Genomic DNA, 26,616 nt, shown 5'->3' with positions numbered 1-26,616 from the left:
CATAAACAAAAGGAACAAAATAACAATATTGTACAATACAATCGAGGGATATCCCATAAAACAAAAACGAAAAGGATCACCAACTTGGGAGATTTAGATTTTATTACCATAATTTTTTTATTTAAGGAAAAAAACAATGTTACATTGTGCTTTGTTCGAAACCTTTCCCACCCCTGTATATGAAACATTTTTTTCTAAAATATATAAGAAACATTTTACAGAGAATTTTTTAATTGTTTCAAAAAACAAAGCAAACTTTAAAAAAACACAGTTTAAGTTAAAACACTTCACACTTGTATTGTGGTATAAAAACATATAGTTAAAACTTTATAAAAAGTGTCGTCAAAAATTTAAATACTGGCATAACGTTTTCGATCTGAACAGATCATCCTCAGTGCCTTATGTAATTGTAGCTAACAATAAAGTTAAATGTGTGACCTCCTATATGGGTTTACATCATTCCGAATATTGTTCTGAAGCTATTTTCTTGTGGCATTTTTAAATTAATTACTATTTAAATGGGAATAAGCCACAATTTAAAGGTTAAAATACGTTTATTGATGTTTCAATTTCCACTTCGGAAATCGTTCTCAAAATACAAACATTAGTAAATTCAATTTACTAATGTTTGTATTTTGAGAACGATTTCTGAAGTGGAAATTGAAACGTCAATAAACATATTTTAACCTTTAATTGTGGCTTATTCCCATTTAAATAGTAATTAATCATTCCGAATGTTACATTTGGTTTATGTTGTGACTCTAGGTCGATGACAATGGATAAACTTTTAAATTACTTTAGGGACTACATGTCTCCCTCCTCGATTTTAAACGCGTGGTACTTGTCAGTTAAAACGACACAGACCAACTGCTGGTCAAAAAGCTGCTGTGCCAAAAGCAGTTGGTCTGTGTCGTTTTAACTGACAAGTACCACGCGTTTAAAATCGAGGAGGGAGACATGTAGTCCCTAAAGTAATTTAAAAGTTTATCCATTATCATCGACCTAGAGTCACAACATAAACCAAATGTAACATTCGGAATGATGTAAACCCATATAGGAGGTCACACATTTAACTTTATTGTTAGCTACAATTACATAAGGCACTGAGGATGATCTGTTCAGATCGAAAACGTTATGCCAGTATACCACAATACAAGTGTGAAGTGTTTTAACTTCTGTGTTTTTTTAAACGATGGTATACAGCCAACTACGGGGTTTTTCCCATTAATTTTAAAGCAAATTTAGCTGTACGTCGTCAAGGAAATGTTATCATTTATCACTCAGATACCTGTTAGAAACTTCAAAAACCTGTATAGGATTTTTTTCAACTTTTTTTCCTTTACTTTAAAAGTTCTAAATCAATTTTACACGCTTTATGGACATGCTTGACCTAAAAAAAGGAGGTTACTTAGCTAATAACCATTTGTAAATGCAAACACCAAAAACTATTTCATGCGGCAGAAGATCGAGAAGCCTTTAAATCGAGAATCCAGATGGATTTATAAAATTACGGCTTCAGCGGTCATGCATCAGTGTAAATAAAGGCTTATAGCAGCATTGTGTTAAAAATTCTACAAAGTTGAGAAAAAATTCAGGTTGGGTTTAAATTTCAAATTCTGGTGCATGTACCAAAATATTGAAAAAGCGTTCTCCAAAATTTTAAATCCTATCAATTTTCTATAACCTACTTTGCTAATTATTTGTTATAAGTGATATACTTCATTCAATATAACATCCCCTTTGTAACAGTCACTCGCGTAACGAGCTCTACACATTGATTAATACACATTAATATGACGTATAACACCTGGCTAAATTAAAAATCATCAAACATTAATGAACATTGTGTAATTTTGGCTGTCAGATTTCCTGAAAAATGCCAGAGGTACGGCTGAAATAATTATATCGCTGCTATCTGCTGTGGAAAATTAATGAAGCAGCCATGATTTATATCTGAGCGTCATTAATTCGGGTTTACACTTATCTCTCTCAAAACAAATGGAGTAGTTACCGAGACTAAATTCAACCTAAAGGAATTACTCAATTTGAAGAACTTTCTCGGTTAATCAATAAAACATGACTGTGCTAAAATGAGTTGTGTTCGGAGATTTTGAGGTAATTAGCGAGACAGAACTTTAAATTACTAGTTTAAAATTTTGATGAGAACATTTCACTTGGAAGGATATATAATAGAAACGTTAAGATAATACCTGTGCGTCAGGATTTTATTGTTGTACATCGACTCAACGTCTTTAGTAAAGAATTTTTAATTTGTACATTTATTTTAGCAATCAAAATATAAAAAATGTATCTCCTTCAAGTTCCATCTTCTATCGAAGGTTGGAAATCATTACGGCTATGCTGACCCTGTTGACCGCAGCTCTAAATAGCTCTGCACTATGACATTCAAACCATTCCCTTAAGTGATTAAGCAAGGTTATTCTTCGTCTTCCCACATTTCGCTTTCCTCGAATTTTGCCTTGCATAAGTTGTCATAAAGAGTATTTTTAGCCTCTTATCACATCTCCTAAGTACTCAAATTTTCGCCTTTTGATAGTTAATTCGTGGACTATAATTTCAGTGATTTTTTAGATAAGCTTGTCTGTATTTTCAGCGAACTTATAAAAATAGAATATTGGAAGAACTTGGGGCATTAAAAAAGGAAAATCAAACAAGAAAATTCTATAAAAATCTAAATAAAGCAAGAAAAGAATTTAAACCAAGGATTGGACTATGTAAGGATAAGGAGGGGCATATACTCAATACAAAAGAAGAAGTATTGAAAAGGTGGGTGGAACACTATAAAGAACTGCTTACTATCGAAGTAGAAGATCCAAATCAACCACCCCCAGGAGCAAACAACAATACACCATTTGAGCCTCCATCAATTCAGGAAGTACGGGATGCAATAAAACACCTAAAAAATAATAAATCTCCAGGAAGTGATGGTATACCCGCGGAACTTATGAAATGTGGAGGTGCTACTCTGACTAATCATATATATAAAATCATACTGAGAGCCTGGAATGAGGAACAAATCCCAGAAGAGTGGTGTATTGGGATCGTTTGCCCGCTACACAAAAAGGGCGATGAATTAGAATGTAGAAACTATAGGGGAATAACCCTCCTTAATACAGCATACAAAATATTTTCGAGTATTTTATATGGTCGCCTGAGTGAATATTCAGAGGAGCTTCTTGGCGAATATCAAAGTGGTTTTAGGCCTGGTCGATCAACAACACACCAGATCTTTGTGCTAAGGCAAATACTGGAAAAAACCAATGAATTTAATATCGACACATACCATCTTTTCGTAGATTTTAAATCGGCCTATGATAGTGTCCTAAGAAATAAATTGTATGAAGCCATGGATGAATTCCACATCCCCGATAAACTGATAAGATTGGTTAAGGCTACAATGCGTAAAGTTGTTTGCAAAGTCGAAATACAGGGCGAACAATCACAGGCATTTGAAACGCATGTTGGGCTGCGACAGGGAAATGCGCTGGCGTGTCTCCTTTTCAACATAGCTTTGGAAAGGGGATCAGGGATGCCCAGATAGACAGCAGAGGAAACATTTTTAATAAATCATCCCAAATTTTGGCATATGCAGATGATGTTGATCTAGTTGCCCGCACAACACGCAAGCTAGAAGAAATGTATACCACCTTGTCACACGCCTCAAAAAATATGGGCCTGCAAGTAAATGAAAATAAAACTAAGATAATGGCATCAACACCCAACAATAGAGCCAGAAACATCGGCCACCAATTCACGGTTGATAATTCTACCTTTGAAGTGGTGGACAAATTCACATACTTAGGCTCCCTGATCACCAAGAAGAACGTCATGACGGAAGAAATCAAGCGAAGAATAATCCTAGCAAACAAATGCTATTTTGGACTGAGTAGACATATGAGAAGCAGAAACTTAAGCCAAAAAACCAAAATAACCATATACAAAACCCTTATACAACCAGTGTTGACATATGGGTCGGAGACATGGACCATTTCCAAGGCAGATGAAAATCTCCTGCTTATATTTGAACGAAGGATCCTGAGAAGAATATTTGGTGGCATCTGTGAAAATGGTGTTTGGAGAAAGAGGTACAACTACGAGATATATCACAGATATAAACATATATTTGGTGGTAAAGACGTAGTATCCTTTATAAAAATAGGAAGACTAAGATGGGCAGAACATCTTGCAAGATCATAGCAGAACAACCCTCCTAGAAGAATCCTTATGTCACAACCTGTGGGAAGTAGAAAAAGGGATAGACCAAAACTCAGATGGAGGGATGGTGTAGATGAGGATGGTAGACAAATAGGCGCAGCAAACTGGCAACAGTTGGCAATGGATAGAACTGACTGGCGTAATAGACTTGGGAAGGTTGAGGCTCTTTTATAGGGCTGTAGCACCAATGATGATGATGTCTGTATTTTCAATAAGGCATTTCCTTTAATTACAATTAAGTCAAAACATCACAAACCCTGGACTACCAAAGGTATCCGCATATTAGCCAAGAATATGCGTTCACTACTCTACATCAAGAAATTTACTACCAATGTCTTTGTCACTGAATATATCTAAAAGTACAAAGGTCTAAAACATATCAAAACAGCTAAAAAAAATGTACTATAAGAATCGTTTGGGAAGCTCTAAAAATGTTGCAAGGGAAACTTGGTCCATAATAAACGATCTTCGAAATAAAACTAACACAGCTCAAACATTTTCTCTTCCAAACCCTGAAAATCTAATTACGATTTATTTTAAATTTTTGGTGTGATTCTAATGGAAAACGATTCTTTCTATCAACTGAACCTTGTTGGTAATTATTTTCTTTGCTAACTCTCTTTTTAGACGTTTTCAATGGGGTTCGTGTCTGGTGAGTCGATGGTAAGTCGGCCATGGTAAAAGCGGAAATCTAACAAAAAAATTTTAATACTTTTAGCCGTATGGCAAGGTGCTTCATCCTGCATAAATATTTTATGGCTGTTACCAAACCATTCGTTTACTTGTGGAACCAAACTTGTCTGCAAAACCCTTTTATATCGGTCTTGTCGCATGGTTCCTTCTACGATATGCAAACGTCCCATACCATTGCCACTAATTACCGACCATATTATTACTGAGATGGGATTTTTAATTGTATTACTTACACACCCCCCTTTCATATTTTGTCCCTGGACGTCTTCGGACAAACTGGGCCTTGTTATCCATAGTTTCAAATATTGCTTCATCGCTGGAGCAAACCTGTCAATGTAAATAACAATTATAAAGTGCGAGAATAAAATGATTTGTAATAATTTATCTTACGCTAATCATCAATAGACCAGTCTTTGTAGTGTTAGTTTTGGCTTCTTAACAGGCCTGCTACATTTGAAATTTCGACGTACGGTGGTCACCGATACTGAGCATCTTGCTTCTTCCAACTTATTTCTTAAACCTCTACGGGTGGCCCTTCTGTGTGTTACAGCTAATTTTTTTTAAATTCGTTGCGCCCTGGGGGTGACTGAAGGTTTTTTGCCACACCGGCCCTTCCGAACTAACGTCACAGGTCACTTCACTTTGAGTTTTTGACTCCATTGAGCAGGAACTGTATATGTATAAACTACAGGTAATATAGATAATCAAAATAAACGTTTTTCTTTTGCAGGTCTAGGAAAACACATCCTGGTGCGATAGTACATTTAAGTGATAATCCATTAGATGCTAGTAAAGTAAGTTGTTTGCTATTTTATTTTCTTGAAAAATCGTAATTTTCTTTTAATTTCAGTTATTAATAGGATTTGAATCGGGTCTTGTAGTTTTGTGGGATTTAAGGAATAAAATGGCCGATATGAGGTGGTCGACTAGTGAATTGAGATCCGTCGCGTGGCACCACGAAGGAAAGCAATTCATGTGTTCACATACAGACGGTACCTTGACAACGTGGAGTTTGAAGTCGCCATCTAAGTACATCCACATTTCTCAACCTCACGGTAATTTTTTTTTGAAATGTATTTAAGGATTTGAATTAACATAATTACGTTTTTAGCGAAATTTAGCAAAGACGGAAAACCTGAACAATGTAAAGCAATTTCTAAAGTGGAATGGAAATCATCTCGGACAGGGTAAGTTTATCAAAGAATTGTACCAAAATTATTAATGTAAATGAAAAATTGAACCAATGAAATGTAAAATACCGAACAAAATTTGTTAATATGGGCATTTTCTGAATTATAGTATTTCTTTATCTGTTTAGTTATATGCCCTTTTCATGAATAAGGATTCTCTATCATTTCTGCAAATTGTTTGCACTGTTTTTGTGATTTTTATTACTGAATGTGTATTCCATTCAATTTCTATTCTTTCCTTATTTAGTTTCCAATTATACGTCTGCAAACCTGCTATATCTGCTATATCCAATCTGCAAACCGTTGTCTATTCGCACTGGATAAGCTCATAAAATCAAAAAATCTTACAAGAAGTTCAAAGATCAACATCTATAAATCCATCGTCAGACCTGTAATAACATACGGATGCGAAACGTGGACCATGACCAAAGCAAACGAAGAAAAGCTGAGACGCTTTGAACGAAAAATACTTAGAAAAATTTTCGGACCTCGCCATGACATCACCACAAACCAGTATAAGATCAGAACCAATATCGAATTAAATGCACTCTACAATGACGCCGATATTGTCCAAGAAATTAAATCACAGCGACTAAGATTGGCAGGCCACGTGCACAGACTGCATAGCGATGGACTTGTAAAACTGGTATGGGAAGAGATTCTCACAGGCAAAAGACCACTCGGACGTTCCAGAATGCGATGGAGAGATAACATTCAAGCAGATCTCCGGAAAATGAACATTCCATTTGACCCTAGGTTGATGGAAGACCGAACAAATTGGAAAAAAGTTGTACAGTCAGCCAAAACCCACCCAGGGTTGTAGCGCTACGTGATGATGATGATGAATAATTATACGTCAGAAGAATTACCTTCTTCTTGTACTTCTTTTTCCTTTTAATCTTTCCCTTGTAGAATGCGAAAGGCTATATCTCTCAATTTGGTATAATATATCTCGAAAATCATCTTTTTAGCGAGGCTTAAAACTCTTTTGTAGATTCCTATCATTTGTAAAACTTTTTTTTCTGCGTTATGTCCATAAGGGTGCGTCAAAGATGTACGCTGGTAAAAGTTGATAGATTCAGATTCTCTGACTCAAACTGTCTGACTCCAAGCGCCGGGTAGTATGCCATTATGAACGTGTCTTCTGTGCCGACAGTGTAGAACGTTGACTGATCAGTGTAGCATGGAACTTACAAGAGAACAGGCTGCAGCTCTTTTGCTGCTTAACGACAATGTGTTAACAAAGTTAAAACCGATCAGAAGGGAAAGACATCAAATTAATAAGTTAAGACATAGTTCCGTGGACTAGAAACTGTTTTTCCGCAATTACTGGCAACAAAAACCGATTTTTCAAATATTTCAGAATGAATATGCATATTTTTATTTTATTTTGTTAAAAATTGAACACAGACTTACAAAGAACTGAGGTACTTGGACAGGTTTTGTTTACAACTCCATCTCCAAGTTTCCTTATTAGAGCCCAGGCTTTCCGACTTGATTATTGAAAGTTTAGGTTTTCTACTGTCTCAGTCCATTTTTGCTGTCGTGTTGAATTCAGACTATGAATAAGTTCATCTGCGATCTCTTGTTCTCCAGTTTCAAGAAATTTCTAGTATAATATATCAGTATTTTGACACCATCCCGGGATATATTCTTTTCGATAACCTTTAGGTATGCTCTTCTTGGCTGTGCTTATCACAGCGCCGACAAAACGACCATAGCTCTTACTGATAAGAGGTACCCAGCCCAGGCACTTATCAAGGTCAGAAGCGAACTTCCCCCAGTCTCCTCGTGAAAAGTTCCATCTTGGTCTTGGAATTGACTTAATTAGGGGAATTTGTATGCCCAGCTCTACAATGACTGGTCGATGCTGGCTGTATGGAAAATCTGGAAGAACTCTTCTTGTGACTACCAGAGGGGCGTTGTTACAGTCGCTTGATACGAAACATAAGTTGGGGTTGCCTCCCTTTTCCGTGTGGCTTATTTAAATGTGCCTTTGTCGTTAGCTTCAAAAATGAGATATAAATGCTCATCTTCAGTCCATTTTACTAAGGCATCCCATTTATGTCATTCTCCCTGTATTTCCACAGCTCGTGATGACTATTTGAAATCTCCTACATACACCGCTGGATGGGGATAAGTTTCTAGAACGTGCGTTGGCCATTGCTTGCCTGGAGGTTTATAGACGTTGGTGATAGTGATGCTGCCGACTTTTGTAACAACGGTTTGTATGTTCTCCTCAGAGGAGGTGGTAACAAGTGATGCGTTTTCTATATTTGTTTTTATGTATGTGGCTGTGCCGTATATTTGATGATAGGTAGCATCAAGCAGTTCGAAGCCTGGTATTTTCCCCTTTTCCGAAGATCATGTTCTGTTACACAGTGGGTTGCCTGTATGGGACATACGTCGGTATCGTTAAGTTTTAGTATTGATAGATACTGGCTTTTGGCGTAGCTTATGTTTTCTATATTAATGTGACAAATTCGAACTGAGACCTGATTAGTCTAGTAGAATAGCTCTGAAAAGAGCTTGTTGATTAGTTTTGAGTCATACTTCTGTGTGTCGTGGTCAGGAGGATCCTAAGGATTGTCTGACTGCCAGTATGTGCTAGTTCATTTAGCGTTATCCAGGGTGCACGTGTAGTATTCTACTATGGACGCGAACTAGCTCTACTCCCCAACTATGGTTTAAAACTATGGTTTAAAATAAAACAATTTTCGTTAAAGTAAAATTCATTTATTGTTTATTTAAGTAATACAATATTTTGCGGTTTTAAATATAAAATAGTTTTCTCAAATTGTTTATTATTGCAGCGCCACTGCATAGCTGTTTATGTTGTCTGTGCGATAAAATATGCCGTGAAACTGGTCGCCACTGTATTTGAAACTATCTTTACTCTATAATGGTGTATTTGTTTTTTAGGGAAGCATATGTGATATTTTCTGGTGGAATGCCTTATGACCAAGCTAGTAGAACACCTTGTATAACTGTTGTATATAGCAAAACTACTACCGTTTTAGAAATGGAACATAATGTTATAGACTTCATTACGCTTTGTGAATCTCCATATACTAGCGGTAAGTAATTGTCTCATTGTTACAAAAATCTATTTTTTAAATATATATATTAGAAAAAGTGTTCAACTCAATTCAAATAAAGTAATATTAGTATTAAAATAACTTAGCGCAAAAGACAGTGATATTATATTCATAAAATCTATACCAAACATAATAATTTTAATTGAATCCTGTTTGTAATCAAAAATTTAAATGTTTATGTAATTTATAAAGAATAAAATATTGGTCTTTTCGACGTTAATCCGTTGTACCGGTTGACCAATTAAGAATGGATCTCGGCCACATCTCTGGAATGGATTAGAATATAAGCTCGGGATAAATAATATTTTATAACCGAAGTGACCTCAAAAAAACCTGAAAATTTACAAAGTTGTAGGTTTACCGCTAGATGTCGCAATTAAAAAACGAGAAATAAAAAAAACTAAATTTGCCAAATTAAAAGGCATTGGAAATACGATTATTGTATTTTTCGCAAAATTCTTGCCTTTTATGTCACAAGTTGTAGTCTATCCCTTAAAATACGAGATGGGAGAGAGTGGAAACCTTCTTATAGAAAAATACCTATAAATTCGGTTCTATTCAACTAATATTTGCAAATTGATTGTTTTAAAAACAAATCTTTCCAAACAATGAAAAAAATTTAATTTTAAAGTAACGTCTACGCTAGAGGTAACTGTTTTTTGTTCTTGAGAAATATAGGTTGTAAAATATTGAATAGAAAGGTGCGGTTTTATCTATAGAATAATTTTCTTTTAATTTTAATTAGGCTGGAATGCTACAACTGGAATCACCAGAATTGGAAAATTTGGAAGGGCCTATCATTGACCTATCTACAGCAATTTAAGCACTTTATTTTTCCCGGAATGTCCCCGGATCCGACGTGCTCAGAATTTTATTTGAGGCTTAAAATAAAAGTTCTAATATATGCTAACAAACCCACAACAAGAAATAATGATATGAAACAAGAACTGTTGAGGGGTCATTATTCCCTTTGATTTAAGAATTTTGTCGATTTTGTACGTGAAACTTTTGATATAAGGAAAAAAGGTTTCGTATGATGAGAGTCTGATTCATTATATTGGAATTGAGCGGGAGATTGATGCCTGTGGATGCTTGTATTGATAAAATTTTCGCGGTTACTATTTTGGACGAAGACTTGTTTTAGAGAAGAGTTCAGCGTATCTACTTCAATCATCGCAAAAGAAGAGTAATAAGGACTGAATTAATTTGTGAAGGTGGGTGATCTGAGGTGGTATGCAAGTAACAGTTGTTGTGACAGGGTTTTCGGTAAACAGATTCATTAAGACGTTGATTGATTTTTCTTAATGATAACGTCGAGGATCGGTAAGGATGAATCAGTTTCCATCTTATCCATCCTTGCTGTGTTGCCAAATTAAGAATTTATCATCAGTATATCGTAGTCAACATGAGGATTTGAGAATTGACTCGAATAGTGCTCGGGTCGTAAAGTCTTCCATGAAGATATTGGCAATTACTGGAGCGAGTGGAAAGCCCATTGGGGCACCATTATTTGTCTGTAGAATTGATTTTGGAAGATGGAATTTGTGTTGGATATGTTTAATGAGAAACAGTTGTTTTGCTGGATATTGTATTTAGTTTCCAGTATATCTAGGGTTTCTTGTACAATAATATTTTCAAAAAGGCAAATGATGTCGAAGCTTACTAGAATATTGAGAGATAGAATATTGCTTAAGAAGTTCGATAAAATGTAAGAAATTTTTGACCAGGGGGTGAAGCATTTTCTGCTGGGGGTGTAGGGTTTTGGCTAAGTATTTTGTCAATGTTTGAGTAGGAGAGTTTTATGCAGAAACAGTGAGACGTAAAGGAATATCGGTTTTGTAAATTTATGGTAGGCTATACATTGATGTTTTCACGCGGAGTTAATGTTTGTTTTACGTCAACCGAAAAAGAGATTTTATTGATGATGGTCTTTGGTTTTTGTCTAGGCAAGTTTTTGGATTATTAAGAATTAAAATAATATATGGTTGAAGCTTGAATATATGAATTTTACAAATAAAAGGCAGATATCGAGCACAGTTTTTTTATTAACAAGCATCTTTAGGGACATTTTGACAAAAATTGTTGGCTATATTCAGCACATCAATGAATGTTATAAACATTTAAATACATTTACACAAAAAGTAACACTGGAAAAAGGACAAACATTTTAAAAATTGTTTCGATGCTACATTGTGAGCATTGGCAGGATACATTATTAAGAATTGGTTTGTAATCCAGAATATTGATGAACTTTGAAGATTTAAGTTTATGAATGCACAAAGTATTTCGGATGACTGAGACTGTTTCCTTTATCGGAAGGAAGGATGACTAGATTCGGATTTAATTGAAGTTCTTTTAAGGCTTTTCTCTCGAATTGGCTAATGTTGTTGGTAGGAGGGTTTAAGTTCACTAGTCATGTCTTATCTAGCTATTTAAGCATCATCAGAAGGTAAGTTCTTCAGTTTATCAGATGACTGTCAGAATTGGAATGTGAATTGGGTTAACATAGTAATTGAAACGTTTTGGTAAAGCTTGAGTGGCAGTTGTGGAAATGGGATTATCAGAAAAGTTGTAAACCACTGTGTTAAGTTTCAACGCTGTAGAATTGGGAGTTTGTTTACCAATTAGATGTGCTAATTTGCGTTTTTGAGGGTGAAATGCAAGGCATCTATGGTGCAATTATCTGGTTGATAGGCAAATGGATCTTCGTGAAGAGATATACTTGACCAGTATTCACTTCTTATGTAGGTGTTTGGTATGTTTCTATACTCTTTAGAAGAAAGGAGGTCGGGCTAATAGTTCTATATGACTTTGGTTCTTCTGGAGGGTGTTTGTTTAGGAATAAAGCACACCCCTAAATTGTTGCCATTTTTTTGGAACATAGCCTAAGATGAAACTCACTGAATATTTTTCTAAATGAGTAATTGTGATATCCATTTCCTGCTGTTACAGAACTGAACATCCTCCCCAGAAGACTTGTATTCTTGAAGAATTGATTCTATGCTTGAAAATTCTATTCTTTTTGAAGATTATCCTCATTAGATTGTTTGATGTTTTTGATAATCTGTATGTAGATTCATCAAGCTCAATCTTTGCCTCATCTTTAATAAATGTTCAACTAGGAAAGTGAGCCTTCAAAAGACGTATTTAATGAGCTTGAGAATATTTTAACTAGAGTTATTGGCGAAAACCTACAACACAAAAATTCCTAACACTCATTGTTAATAGCTGAAATGCACTTACTGTTGCAGACTTCTTTAATTGAAACAAAAAATGAAAGTACTCATGAATGATAAAGATGTATATTCATTAACTTATCAAGAAGCTGAATTTTGCTGAGAATGTCAATTTTGGGACACCAAAAAGATGAAAAAAGTTTGTCACTTCTACCCCTGGCTTCCCCTTATAACCGTCCCTCCTGGGGGAGAAAAAAAATGTTTCAAACAAAAATGTAGTTAAGATCATTTTGAACAAAAACATTTATTAGCACTTTTTACTGAAGAAAACCATTCTCTCAGAAATAACGTTTGAAGCAGCCGGCGATTTTAAATGCCAGTCATGCCCGCGAAATCAGTTTTTTAAATAAAATTTCTATCAAATCGACAGTAAAAATTCGATATCTTTCGTCTGATTTCCATTGTTGTTGTTGGAGCCTAATGGTCAAAACTTATAATATAAAATTTCGATTTTTAGTTTTAGCACCAAAAATGAGGCATTTGAAAAACGCTGAATTCAAACTTTCAAATTACAAACGACCTCGCGGGAACTACTTCTACGAAGTTGGAATTAGGTGGAGTTTGTAGCTGAAGTGGTGTACTTTTGAAAAACGTACTTTTGCAATCGAAAAGAAGGAGTTTTAAACGTTCTAGATCGTTTGCAAAGTGAAAGTTTAAATTCGGCATTTTTTAGGCTTGTTGCAAATACCTCATATTTATTGCCAAAACAAAAAATCGAAAATCCGTAAACTAATTTTTTCGACACCAAATTCAGATTTTTGCTTTAATCTGCGCCTTCTAAGAATTGCAAGGCAAAACAGACGTTGATAAAGATGTTATTAGAGACATGGGGAATCTAAAATTTGCATTCCACAACATATCTCCTCAACTAAGCAAAAATCCTAGCGAATTGTTTTCTAGTACTCGTACAGAGTAAATCGGAATAAAAAGGAAAAGACAGATAAGATTTGATTTCACGTATAGTGCGTCTGTGTATTCGCTTATACGTATTTCTTAAAAAAAAACGAAATTTCATGATATAGGTTTTGAATATTTGCCTCTAGAAATGGAAGTTCCATATTAACCGGTCAATGGAAGTCATACATTATATGACATTTTAAATTACAATAATTAATATTGGCTATGAGCACATGTGCTTAATTTAGTGACTTCCATTCGAAGGCAAAGTTTGATTAACGTAGTACAAAATTAATTACTAAATTTACTAGAGAGTTGGGAATAATTTCGGTTAATAGAGTATATTAACGGATCGAAAAATCCTTTAAACAAGAAACACAAAAAGACCGTTGCCTTGATTCCTTTTGCAATCTATTTTAGTATCATCCTAAAAAAATTTTTAATTATCTCTATCAATTTCGTCTCATGTCGCTAAAATTTTGGAGAGCAACAAGACTTTGTTTTCTAAATAATTATAATTTCTGTTGAAAGCGATACTTTGCAGTATTTTTGCTATAAATATGGTTATTATTGCTCCACTATAAATAATAATTTTTTTATATTTATTCATTGAATAGCAATAAGAAAGAGAAAAACTAATAATTGTATATTTTTGGTCAAAATAAATTTTTGAAGTAAAATGCTCTGAAATCAAAAATAAAAACAACATTTACTTGTATAAATATGTTACTAAAGAATTTGATATATATTTTTTTCAGAACTACAAGAACCATACGGAATCATTGCTCTTCTTCAAAACGATCTTGTAATAATGGACCTCCAAACCCCAGGTTTTCCGTGCCTGGAAAATCCCTATCCTATGGATATTCACGAATCGCCTGTTACGTGTTGTAGTTATTTGGCTGATTGCCCCGCCGACCTCATTCCCGCATTTTATTCCGTAGGTAGGGCGGGAGCGATGAAAAGAACAGGGTTCTCCGAAATGGATTGGCCCGTAAACGGCGGGACATGGCCAGCTCATGCGTGTACTTACGCCGAAATAATCATGACCGGGTAAGCATTACAATCTAATAACAAAACTAGGATTAAGCGGTTTCTATATCGGAAAACCGTAACGTAAACGAATCCATCACAAAATTGTGTCACTGTCTTGAGTTTAAAAGAGGGGACCAAGGGTTTAGTATGAAGTTAACGTGAAACTTAATCTTTTATGATTATATATACAGAGTGGGCCAAAAGTTTGGAAACGCCTAATTATTTCTTAAATGAATTATATACAACAGGAATGCCCCCTTATCATTAAAACAGTAATTCGCTATTTTTCATTAAAAATCACTTTATTGTAGAGCTTAAAAACACATTAAAGAACTGTCAGCTTTAGTTATTAATACAATTTATTTCACAAAAATTTTTAATAAACGTTTATGAATTAATTGTTAGGTTTATGAATTAATGTCAAAATCACAGTTTTGTGAATTGTCTTCTCTCTACAACACAAGTAGCGAGCCCAATGTTGGAACTGGCTAATAAGTCGAAGTGGTAATAATAATGCTCGATAAATTGAAAAGCACTTTATTTTACATTGCACAATTACAAAAAGATATTTATTTACAAATGAAAGGCCACGGGAGATAACGATCATAGTCACATTTTGTTCATTTTGTACAAAGCGAATTTTAAAGTGTATAGTCGTTTATTTTGGATTAGGAAAATTATATCGATAGCCTAATGCTGACTCATCTTATACCACAGTGTAGCTTGAATGGCAAAGCGTGTTGGTAGTAATTCGTTTAACCTTTAAAATTAGTTTATAAATCAGCTATAAAATAGGTAAGTCATTGATTTTCTTTACGCAAACGTTAAAATATCAGAATCAAAAATATCAATATCAGAAAACTTAAGAAAATAAATATTTTTAAAATTTTGGGAAATGTAATGGGAACAAAAAAGGATGTTCTTCGCTCATATGGTTACATACAAGGAGAAAAAAAGATGTTATGTAGATGGACCTTCCAGGCGAAGTGGTACCTACGAATACTTTCTGACAGTAAAAGGCGATAAATTACAAGTCTGCAAATTGATGTTTCTTAACACACTAGGAGTAGGAGAAAAGATGGTACAGAACTGGGTAAGTGCGGCACGAAAAGATGGATTTCTAGAAAGTTGTGACATGATGCAAACAAGGATCAAAGAAAAAAGAGAGTCTACACCAAAAGCAAAACAGGATATTTTGCGAGTACATAATTTACGAGAGTTTCTGAACAGGCTGCCTAAAATAGAGAGCCACTATTGCCGCAAGTCTACTGGAAAGTTATACCTGGAACATAATTTCAAATCGAAAACTGAAGTAAATCTTTATAGAGAACAATGTAAAGACAGGGAGGTACCATTATCAAATTGTAAATTCTCTACAGAATTTGACGAAATGAATTTAGCATTCTTTAAACCACGCAAGGACCAATGTGATATATGTTCATCTTACAAGATGAAACAGGTTACAGATGAATAATACGCATCCCACATTAGAGCAAAAGACCTAGCACGCGTCGAAAAAGAAACCGATAAAACCAGAGCCATCCATAAAGAAATTTACTGTTTTGTCGTTGATGTGTAGGCAGTCAAATTGTATCCAGTGTTACAGGCTAGTTCTTTGTACTATAAAACAAAGCTACAAGTACATAACCTTACAGTATATAACTTGGAAAACCATCGCAGCATGAATTTCGTTTGGAATGAGACTGAGGCAGACCTTGATTCATCTGTATTCACTACGTGTTTAATAAAACATCTAGAACAATATTTGATCTTTGAAAAGAAAAATGTTGATAATATTCTCGGACGGCTGTGGTTATCAGAATAGGAATGTCGTCCTTGCGAATGGTTTATCGGTTTTAGCTTCCAAGTATGAAGTCGAGATTGAGCAAAAATTTCTAGAAAGAGGCCACACTCAGATGGAGTGTGACTCTACCCATAGTCTAATTGAACAAAGACTAAAAAATCGGCAAGTATTCCTACCCTCAGACTATATTTCGGTAATATCAGAAGCCAGGAAGAATCCTGCACCTTTGGAAGTATCCTATCTCACCCACACTTTTTTTCTAAACTACAATGACTCTAAAAACTTTCGCTATAGCTCAATTCGTCCAGGTAAATCAAAAGGAGATTTGAAGGTAACAGATCTTAAAGGCTTAAAATACCTACCAAATGGGGATATATTATACAAAGTGGCTCATGATCAAAAATATAAACTCCTTCCTCAGAGAAAGAACACCGTCAATCACGATTTGGTTTACGATCAACTTTATTCGAATAGATTAAAAATAACCACAAAGAAATGGAAGGACCTTCAAGATCTAAAGTCTGTATTACCTGCAGATGTGCACTACTTCTATGATACGCTGCCTCACGAAGACTTAATCACCAAGGACAATAAGAAAAATCAAAAAAAGAAAGCCAAGATTTAAACTTTTTATTTAGTTATTTTATTTTAATTATTCCTAAAAATGTTAACTGTAACGTTGTTTAAATGGTATTCGCTTAGTTTGCTACATTTTATTTAAAGTAAACACACATTTGTGTCTGTTTTTATTTGAAATTAATAAAAAAAAAATAAGGATTATGATTTAAAATGACGTAAACCACACTTTTATGAGAACATCTTGAGTTATAATAACTTACTACATTTTCTAATAGTTCGATATACTCGTAAGCCGCCATGATGTTGGTTATAATATGTCGTATCCCTTAGTACCCTGATAAAAATTAAACAAATTTATATTTTTACAATAAACTCACTTAGTAGCCATTACATAATTATTTATTTAAGAAAATATTACACAAGCAATCTTTTATAATTATGCTATACAGTTTTTTGTCCCAATTTTCTAAAATTGGGTTACGACCTATCAGCATTAGGGTATCGATATACAACATTTTTAATTATCAGTTTATTACTATAAGACTTTTTAATACGCAAATGAAAAAAAAATAGTTTGCTAATTAGATATGTGCTTAAGATCTTTAAATTTTTAATTAAGGAGTTGGACTCTGATCTATTTTGCGCGATAATTCACATGTCCTTATCGCATTTTAGGTAAGGGTGTCCACGAATAGGAAAGATTATCTTCACTAGGCCGAATCAGATAAACTTGTGCACTACGTAGTGGAGAAAGCGAATTACGGTAAAAATTTTGTTTTGATCGCCGCACGAATCACAAAAAATTAGTAGATGGCGTATGTTTGAGTCCATAATTTGCAAAATAAAGTGTTCTAACATCGCACTGACATCATCGGCACCCTTTCAGGCAACACTTTCGTCGTACATATAAAACACTGAAGTTGCATTTGACAGAACATGAATATTAAATTATATGAAGTTCCATATCGTTATGTCTTCCATTGTGGCGTTTTTTCGTGATTCTTTTCTATATTTTTGTTTTCAGGGAGTAAAACTGCTTACTTTTTCGTAAATGGATGTCTTCTCACGCACTAGTGTCTGCAGTGTTGTTGTCAATGATTTTTTGTTTTCTTCATTGGTGTAGTTAGCCATTTTATCCGTAATAATTGCAATGTTAGCTTTGATTGAAAGTCTCGCAAGAGCTATATGTATCTTTACGTTGGTAGCCGAATGATATATTGAAATTACTCACAAATATCTCATGAAATGTACTGTACCCTATTTTATTACTATTGTGTGTATTCCTTTCTTTCAGTGACTGTATAAAGCTCATTACCATTGTTCTTGTTTCATCGGTCAACTTATTATGTCTGTTTTTATGACCGCCCCGTCCATCTTCTTTAGCATCGCCAAATTCAAGTAAATTTTTCTTTATGGTTTGAACATGGCGATTAGTGATGCCGTGTAAAGACAAAAATGCTTTATAGCAAACGGCAGTATCTTGTAACGACCCACTCACAATTATATGAACTCTATAACTATAGGAAAATTGATTAAAACTTGCTTTAGCTTCAGGATTCAGCTTCTCCGTGTACCAATAGGTACAACCGTGACAAGATCTGTTAAATATTTGATTTGAACGTTGTAGTCCCCTAACTCATTAAAATGAGCAATTAAACGTTGTCTTTCGTTTAAAGGGATGACTTGAAAACAGTTGTAACGATTGCACTTGCAGTCTTTCCCGACCTCGTGAGTGGTAGCATGTAATTTTTTTTAACCCCACGTGGCTCGTTATTGACATTGTAAATTTACTCAAAAACAAATTAGTGAAAACTGCGAAAAAACAGCGGTTCGCTTAGCGATAACAGAATAGAACTGATGGTATAGACAGACGCCAACGACAATCTACGTTATTTAGAAGGTCGTCGGAACTTGATCGTTATTAGCGCAGCGGTCAGCGCGAGGAACCTGATCGTTATTCTCCGTTAGCTTATATCCTTTCCCTTTATTATCTTCTGTACGGTGATCGTTATTGTACAAACGAAACCATGCTTGGGTTCTTTCCACAAAAAGCTTAAATATGGCGACAAATACTAAATTTCGAATAAAAATGGACTCTGATCATTCTTTCCCGTGGCCCTTCAAATGTATTTACCTAAAACTAAAATTTCTTATTTTTCTGCTATGTACAACGAAAATTTACGTAGATTCGTATTCGCTAAGTGAATTGAAATTATGTTTTTAATTAGCGAGAGAAGTGGTCAAGCTGCTAAGCAGTTACACAATTTTTCCGAGATGACTCGCACGAGAACCGGTAACGAAGTCTTTTTACATGTTGAGAGGCCATGATGTACCTACTGTCCGGCATGGGGACCGAAAGAGGAGTCCGAATGCAAGCAAGCAAGCAATTTAATTAAACCTAGCCTGTGAGACATGTTCACCCCTAAGAATTACGTTCGGGTGTAACAATTCATTGGAGCGATGTGTATTAACTCGAGTTAAATAGGAGTCACTCTACCGCGCTCCAATGCTCCAGACCATCCCTTTTCTCCCTCTAGCACTCTGATGCCCAAATGGGGGCGTAACTATCAGACAAATGCTTTTCATGTGAGAGTCCTGGGTAATGGAACTACTACATGTTTCCCTAGCCGATTCAAATTCAGGACAGCGTGACGCTACATCCAGTTCGGAGACTTGGTGCTCAAGTGTTTGGGCCCTACTTGCCCGGGTTTTTTGTTTTTTATTTATTTTTTTTTGTTTGCTCCCGCCGAGTTTTTGTAATTTTTTTGTTGGCCTAAACCGTTTTTTATATATATTTTTTTTGTAAGATGTCTATGTGAAGGTCCTGTTGGTGTTCTTTTGGTCCTATACTTTTGGGGCCCACTAGTGCGGCGATTTGCGGTGTTTATCAAATTTTTGGAACTACGAACTATACTGTGTTGGTTTGTTTATTTTTCCCTCTTGGGTTTTTGTTTTTCTCTCTAGTGATTTTACTTGTTTCCTTGTTTGAGTTTCTTTCCCGTATTTATTGTGTTTTCTCTCACTACTTTTTATTTTGTTTGACGTCGCTTTTATTTAGTTCCTTTATTTATTCCGCTATTAGTTGTTTAGGCCTTTTATGTTTCCAAGCGTCATATGTCATGATCTCTCGCAGTATGGGACTAGGGTGGTTTTCCAATTCTGCGAATTTAATCTTGGCTCTATCCTTCATTATTTTAGTCACCCTGACTTGTTGTAGTTCCATGAATATGAATCGTTTTGCTACATATCTTGGGATGTTGACAGCTTCTCTTAATCAGCTGTTGTGAACTGCTTGAATCATCTTTTTGTAGTGTTACAGGTGTGTCCCCACGCGAGAGATGCATAAGTATCGGAAGAATGATTCTGTTTGTTAATCTCATTTAACTGGTTTTTGTCCTTAGTTTGCTTTTTCTACCTGTGAGGCCTCTGGTGGATACTTTTGCCATGTTGGCTTTTTGCACTGTGGTGTCTACGTGCTTTTTGAATGTGAGTCCTTTATCAATGATGACTTCCAGGTATTTTGCATCGCTTTTCCACTCGATTGGATTGTTCTGTACAGTAAGTTGTTTCTTTGGTTGCTGATGTTTCTTTTTGAATAGCACCGCTTGCGTTTTGTGGAGTTTATGGCGATTTTTCATCTAACACTCCATTTCGTTTTCCATACTCGATTTCGTCCAACGCGGTTTGCAGGTTGTTAACTGCCATGTTTACATTTCGTTGCTTGGCCGCTATTGCTCTGTCATCGGCATAAAGGCTTAATAGTGTTCCTGGTGTTCTGGGAACGTCTGCGGTAAATATTGAGTACAATAGGGGTGACAGGACCGCTCCCTGTGGCACTCCAGCTTTCGGGGTTCCAAGTTTGGACAGGACTTGTCCTATTCTTGAAGCTTCGGTTGCTCAAGTAGGAAGAGATTAGTTTCGTCATAGCGCCGCTGTAGCCATATTCTCTACTTTTGTATATCAGCCCTTTATGAGTCTCTGAATGCCGTTCCAATCCAATATTTTATAGGAAAGAGTGACCCGCCAATGTCCAACTGACATTAACGAATTTTAAACGTTCCAAAGGTGGTATTCAAGAAGCCAATTTTTCTTTACATTTACGAAGAAACTGCGTAATAATAAAACAATAAAACTAAAGATTTATTGCCCTTTTACGAGTTCCGAAAACAAATAAACATTACTGACCTAATTCTTGGTAGACAAAAAACTTTTTGTAATGAATTAGCGAAGCGGTTGGTACTAGGAAAAAACATTCATGACCAGTTGTGGTCGTAAAAATGATAACTTTTATATTGAGAAGAGGAGAATTGGCGGTAACATCGTATCGTAGCGTGTTTAGATACTAAAAATAAACATATGAGTTAAATAACAACCTGTTCGACCAGGAAAAACGAATGAGACAAAAAACTCGTTTTATTTGAGCTAGGATAAATCGAAAATAAATAGAACATGTTTTCGTGTTTTATTAATACTTGTAACACAAATAATGAGGGATTATTCGTGATATGTTAAGACTTAACAAGCAGCATTCTATATTTACTGAATTACTTCAAAACTATTTGGCACTGAGAGGTTAAAACCTAGATAAATTACCAAGTGTTACATATTATTGAACTCGTATTGAAGTGAGGATTACACTGTATGTACAATATACACTGTTACATTTAAAAAATCAAAGCGACTAATGATAAGAGAAAAATGATAAATCTGGCAACACTGCAAGCATCAAATTTAAAATTTCCATATTCCAGAGTAGGCGTATCAAGGTTTTTGTACACTTCAACCCATCCAATTAAGAGATAATTATGCATTTCCAGACTTTTGGTACAATACTCTGTACAGACCTGACTCTGACAGTACCATACTCTGTACAATATTATGTTCTAGAATATGTAAGTTATAAGATAGTGTCCTTAGTGCATAGTATAAAGTATATTATATTAATTTACAGGCACTCTGACGGTAGTATAAAGTTTTGGGACGCCAGCGCTGGTACGCTGCAAGTTCTTTACAAACTGAAAACCGCCAAAGTGTTCGAGAAACCCAAATCCAGGTCGCTGGACGCCGAGGATGAACCGTTCGCTGTTGAAATAATTTCCTTGTGTCCAGAATCGAGGAAGCTCTGCGTAGCTGGCGCTTCTGGCCATGTCATTTTGTTCACGTACAAGAAAGTGGAGAGTTTCGATGAGGTGACGGTTTTGGAAGTACCCATCACGTATGAAATATTAGATGAAGGGGAGATATCGCCCGATTGTCAATTCTCAGGACCTGGCAGCGCCGGATCTGGAAGTAAATTGGATATGTTGGAAATAGACAATAAACGGGTAAGCATTTTAGTGTAGTACAACATTACTTTTAAGTATATCTTCAGAACCATTAATTAGTTTTTAACTCACTAAGTTTGAACCTTAAATTAAACACGTATTTAATGATGTCCTTTAATTACTCTTAATTGACTGTACAAATAGTCATTCTGTTGAATGGATATGATTATTCCAAAAGAAGATATGATACAGTAGTACTGGTAGATTCCAACTTGCAATCCAGTAACTAAAACTGCAGTTTTAACGATTTGTTAAATATTTTGAAGAAGTGGACTTAACTAAAAGTCGCACATTCTAAAAAAATTCACATTATCCCGGTCGGGTGTGTGGCAACGCTAATATCGAACAACTTGTTGTTTATACACATCTTAATTCATTACTTCGTATTAATCCAATTTTGTTGAATATAAAATAAGCTGGTCATATTGCACAAATCTGATATCACTTGTATTTCGCAATCACCTGGCTAGACCCTGATCAGATAGTCAATCAGTGTATGCCTTTTTCCTATAATCTCTGTACCCTCTGGTCTTAAGGAGTCTTCTTGAGGCCTGTTGATAGATATTTGTATTTCTAAAATCGTAGACTAATTTTCGAAACCAAATTCAAGAATTCCGCTTTAATCTGTGCCTTCTAAGAATTGCAAGGCAAAACAGACGTTGATAAAGATGTTAAGAGAGACATGGGGAATCTAAAAATTGCATTCCACAACATATCTCCTCAACTAAGCAAAATTCTTAGCGAATTGGTTTCTAGTACTCGTAGAGTATATCGAAATAAAATCGAAAAATTTGGTTTCGAAAATTAGTCTACGATTTTATTATCAGATCAGAAGCCATGTTAGAGTTGCTTCCTAAAACAGAAAAGATTTATTTCACGTTCAGAGCGATTGCGAAAGCCGTTCTGATGAGGCCTATTGGGCCGAAATACGTATAAGCGGATGCGCAAGCGCCCTGTACGTGAAATCAAATCTTAACTGCCTTTTCCTTTTTATTTGTATTTCTCTTCACAGCTACCTCCCTCAGTAACCTACTGAGAGAGATACTGTAACCTGTACTGGAGCCTTTATTGGATGGTTCTGTTTGTTACTAAGTTCTACAATGTAGATCCTTCCATGTGGTTTTAGCACGCCATTGCTATTCTTATTAGCTTCTTTCAATGATAGAAAATGGATAATTAATTAGTAGCCTACCTCGAGAGAAAATACGAAGGGAAATGATATACTTCAGGTAGTATAGAATCAGTTAGAAATCAACTAGAACAGTTAAAACAGTTAGAATCTTATAAATCTTCCGAAAAAACAGTGCGAAAATACTTACATGAACAAAATTCGTGTTTAGTGACGCTCTGATGCCACGGGAGGTCCATACAAATACTATTTCAGAGATGCAGGGATGTAAATTGTGAAATATACATATGCTTTATAGAGTATCAAAAGGCATTTAACACAGTAAAATACGACAAATTTATGTCTAATAAGAGAAATTTAAATAGACGACAAAAACCTGAGAACTATCAGAAATTTGATTACAATTAAACAGACAAAATCAAAACACAAGACCAATTAACTGATCTAATTACAAGAGAATAGGGAGTACGACAGGGATGTATTTTATCCAACTGTTCTTGGCGGCGTGACACAGCTCGCCTGTATTGTGTATTCCTGTCCATTCTTTAATATTGCTTAACCAGGATAATTGTTTGCGGCCGGCTCCTCTCCTACCTTCGATCTTCCCTTGTAGGATTAACTGTGGTATTTCATATTTTGCTCCTCTCAATATGTGCCCAAGGTAACCAATCTTGCGTTTTTTAATTAATTCAAAGAGTTCTCTTTCCACGCCGACTCTCTTAAGGACGTCATCGTTTCCAACTCTATCCACCCAAAGTATGCGCATCATTCTTCTCAATGACCACATTTCAAATGCTTCAAGTTTGTTGATAGATGTTTTTTTCAAAGTCCACGTTTCCATGCCATAAAGCAAGATGGACCATATGTAGCACTTGACCATTCTGTAGCGTATTTCGAAATTTAGGTTTTGATTACATAGGAGCGGTCTGAATTTCACAAAAGCTTGTCTTGCCATTTGTATTCGGGATTTTATCTCTTGTTGTGGATCCGATTGGTCATTGATTGTGGTGCCAAGGTATTTAAAAGTTTTCACGCGTTTTATGCGATCGTCACCTATGCATATTATCGGGTTTTCTGGAGGGTTTCTGCTAATGACCATATATTTCGTTTTCAAAATGTTGATTTTGAGGCCATATTTTTTACCTATGCTATTCACCCTATCAAGTAATAACTGCTGATCTTCCAAATTATCAGTTATAATCACTGTGTCGTCCGCATAGCGTAGGTTGCTAATTGGTATGCCGTTCACCTTAATGCCTTATTCCGTGTCTTGTAATGCTTCCGCAAATATATTTTCAACATATAAATTAAAAAGCATCGGAGAGAGTATGCAGCCTTGGCGGACACCTTTCCTGATTTCAAATTCATCCGTATATTGGTCTTGATCAATCCTCAGCTTTGCCATTTGGTTCCAGTATAGATTCTGAATAATTATGATCTCCTTCTGGTCAATGTTGGCCCTATGTAGTAGTTCCATCATGATATCATGTTTAACATTGTCAAATGCCTTCTCGTAGTCGATGAAGGTGAGGTAGACATCTTTTCGTTGATCTAAACAGTTTTGTATTAAGGTGTTCAAACATAAAATTGCCTCTCTTGTTCCTAGTCCTCCTTTAAAACCGAATTGTGTTGACCCGCTAAGTTCTTCTAGTATCTTGTACATTCTTGAGTGTAATATCCTAAGGAAGAGTTTCAGTAAATGACTCATTAAACTGATTAAGCGGTGTTCATTGCATTTTGTGGCATTAGCTGTGACAATTATTATTATTATTAAATATTCAAATGGACTACATTACGAAATAGGCAACAAATACCTTAAACCTAAAATAAAGAAGACGAAAAAGTAAACATCCAATCCTAAACGTCCAACAAATAATTGAGCAACACAAGATCAAAGCGTTATAAATAACTATCGACTACCAATATATTAAATATTGACTACCAATAAATTTTTAGAACTGGTTTTTGAGCTTAACAATACGAAGTTATATTGAAAAGAACAAAAAAATGCAAAATGCAACAACGAAAAAACCTGAACTTATCCATAAAAGGCCTAGCAGAAAATGGTTGTCTGCCCAGTCAGAAAATTCTGGGTAGAAAATCCTTCTCATTAAGAGTACTGTTATTCTCACGGTTTAAAGTTGAAGTTTTTCTTTATTATTAGTATCAGTAATAATATTTTAAAATTACTGCAAATTACATTTAATAATATTCCTGAATGCAAAATTATATTTTTTTATGGAAAACTTTTCACAATATTTATATATATATATATATATATATATATATATATATATATATATATATATATATATATATATATATATATATATATATATATATATATATATATATATATATATATATATATATATTCGGTTTTTTTTATAACGTCTTACGACGTTGTCCGACTCCCAAACGCCACTGTATTCTGTCTTGAGTTAGGTGTTCGTCCAGATTTCGAGTGCTAATCGCTTTCCTAACTCCCAGGTTCCAGCTCTGTGGTGGTCTTCCTCGTTTCCTCTTCTCTGGGGGTTGCCACATCATCGTTTTTTTTAGGCAATCTTTCGTCCCCCATTCGGCTCACATGCCCATACCATATGAGCTGTTTTCTCTCAATATCCTCAACTATAGTGCCCTTTATACCCATTTGTTGTTTTATCACTTCATTCCGTATTCTGTCGGCTCTTGATATTCTCATCGATCTTCTGATGGCATCCATTTCTGTGGCTTCGACCTTTTTCTTATATTTTTCGGTTATTCTCCATGTCTCAGCTCCATAAAGTAGGCTAGTTTTAACCATTGTCTCATAGATGTTCCATTTTCTTTTTTTTGATATTTCTTTACTCCATAGAACTCCGTTCAAACATGCTATAGCTCTTCGTGCTTGTACAATTCGATGTTTTATTTCTCGTTCGTCTTTTCCACTACGGTCCAAGATGGCGCCCAGGTATTTATATTCGTTGCATGGATTTATTTTTTGATTGTCATCGGTATCGAGTTGTTCTGCTTCAGCTCCAATTGAGAGGTATTTTGTCTTTTCTAAATTTATATTTAATCCCCATTTCTGGTATTCTTCAATTAGTTTTCTAAGCATGTATTCCATGTCATCTTTGTCATTTGAGATCACCACCTGATCATCTGCAAACTGTAAAGTATATATGTAATCCTGATCGTTCAATTGTATACCCATTCCTTTGACTTTCCTTTTCCATTGTTTCAGAGCTGCAGAGATATAAATCTTAAATAGAGCCGGAGAAATACAACATCCTTGCCTGAGACCCTTAGTAACTGCAAATTTTTCAGCTAAGAGGTTTCCGAATTTCATTTGGAAGTTTGAACCATAATATAGATCTTTGAGAGCACTAACCAATGTTTGATGTTATCTGTACATG

At 35.1% G+C, this 26,616-nt stretch overlaps 1 protein-coding gene across 1 annotated transcript in view; it reads left to right on the top strand.

Moving 5' to 3' along the window:
* Positions 1 to 26,616, top strand: part of Tomosyn (syntaxin-binding protein tomosyn) — a 660,678-nt gene that overhangs the window by 478,875 nt on the left and 155,187 nt on the right. Inside the window, exons 5-10 of the mRNA XM_072530470.1 lie at positions 5,660 to 5,723; positions 5,780 to 5,984; positions 6,041 to 6,116; positions 9,042 to 9,196; positions 14,109 to 14,403; positions 21,720 to 22,092. Coding sequence (XP_072386571.1) covers positions 5,660 to 5,723; positions 5,780 to 5,984; positions 6,041 to 6,116; positions 9,042 to 9,196; positions 14,109 to 14,403; positions 21,720 to 22,092 — 1,168 coding nt within the window. The remainder of the gene's footprint in view (positions 1 to 5,659; positions 5,724 to 5,779; positions 5,985 to 6,040; positions 6,117 to 9,041; positions 9,197 to 14,108; positions 14,404 to 21,719; positions 22,093 to 26,616) is intronic.

The sequence above is a fragment of the Diabrotica undecimpunctata genome, chromosome 4, assembly GCF_040954645.1.
Source record: "Diabrotica undecimpunctata isolate CICGRU chromosome 4, icDiaUnde3, whole genome shotgun sequence".
Lineage (NCBI taxonomy): Eukaryota > Metazoa > Arthropoda > Insecta > Coleoptera > Chrysomelidae > Diabrotica > Diabrotica undecimpunctata.
The sequence above is the reverse complement of the archived record's forward strand: the minus strand, read 5'-3'. Positions and strand labels throughout refer to the sequence as shown.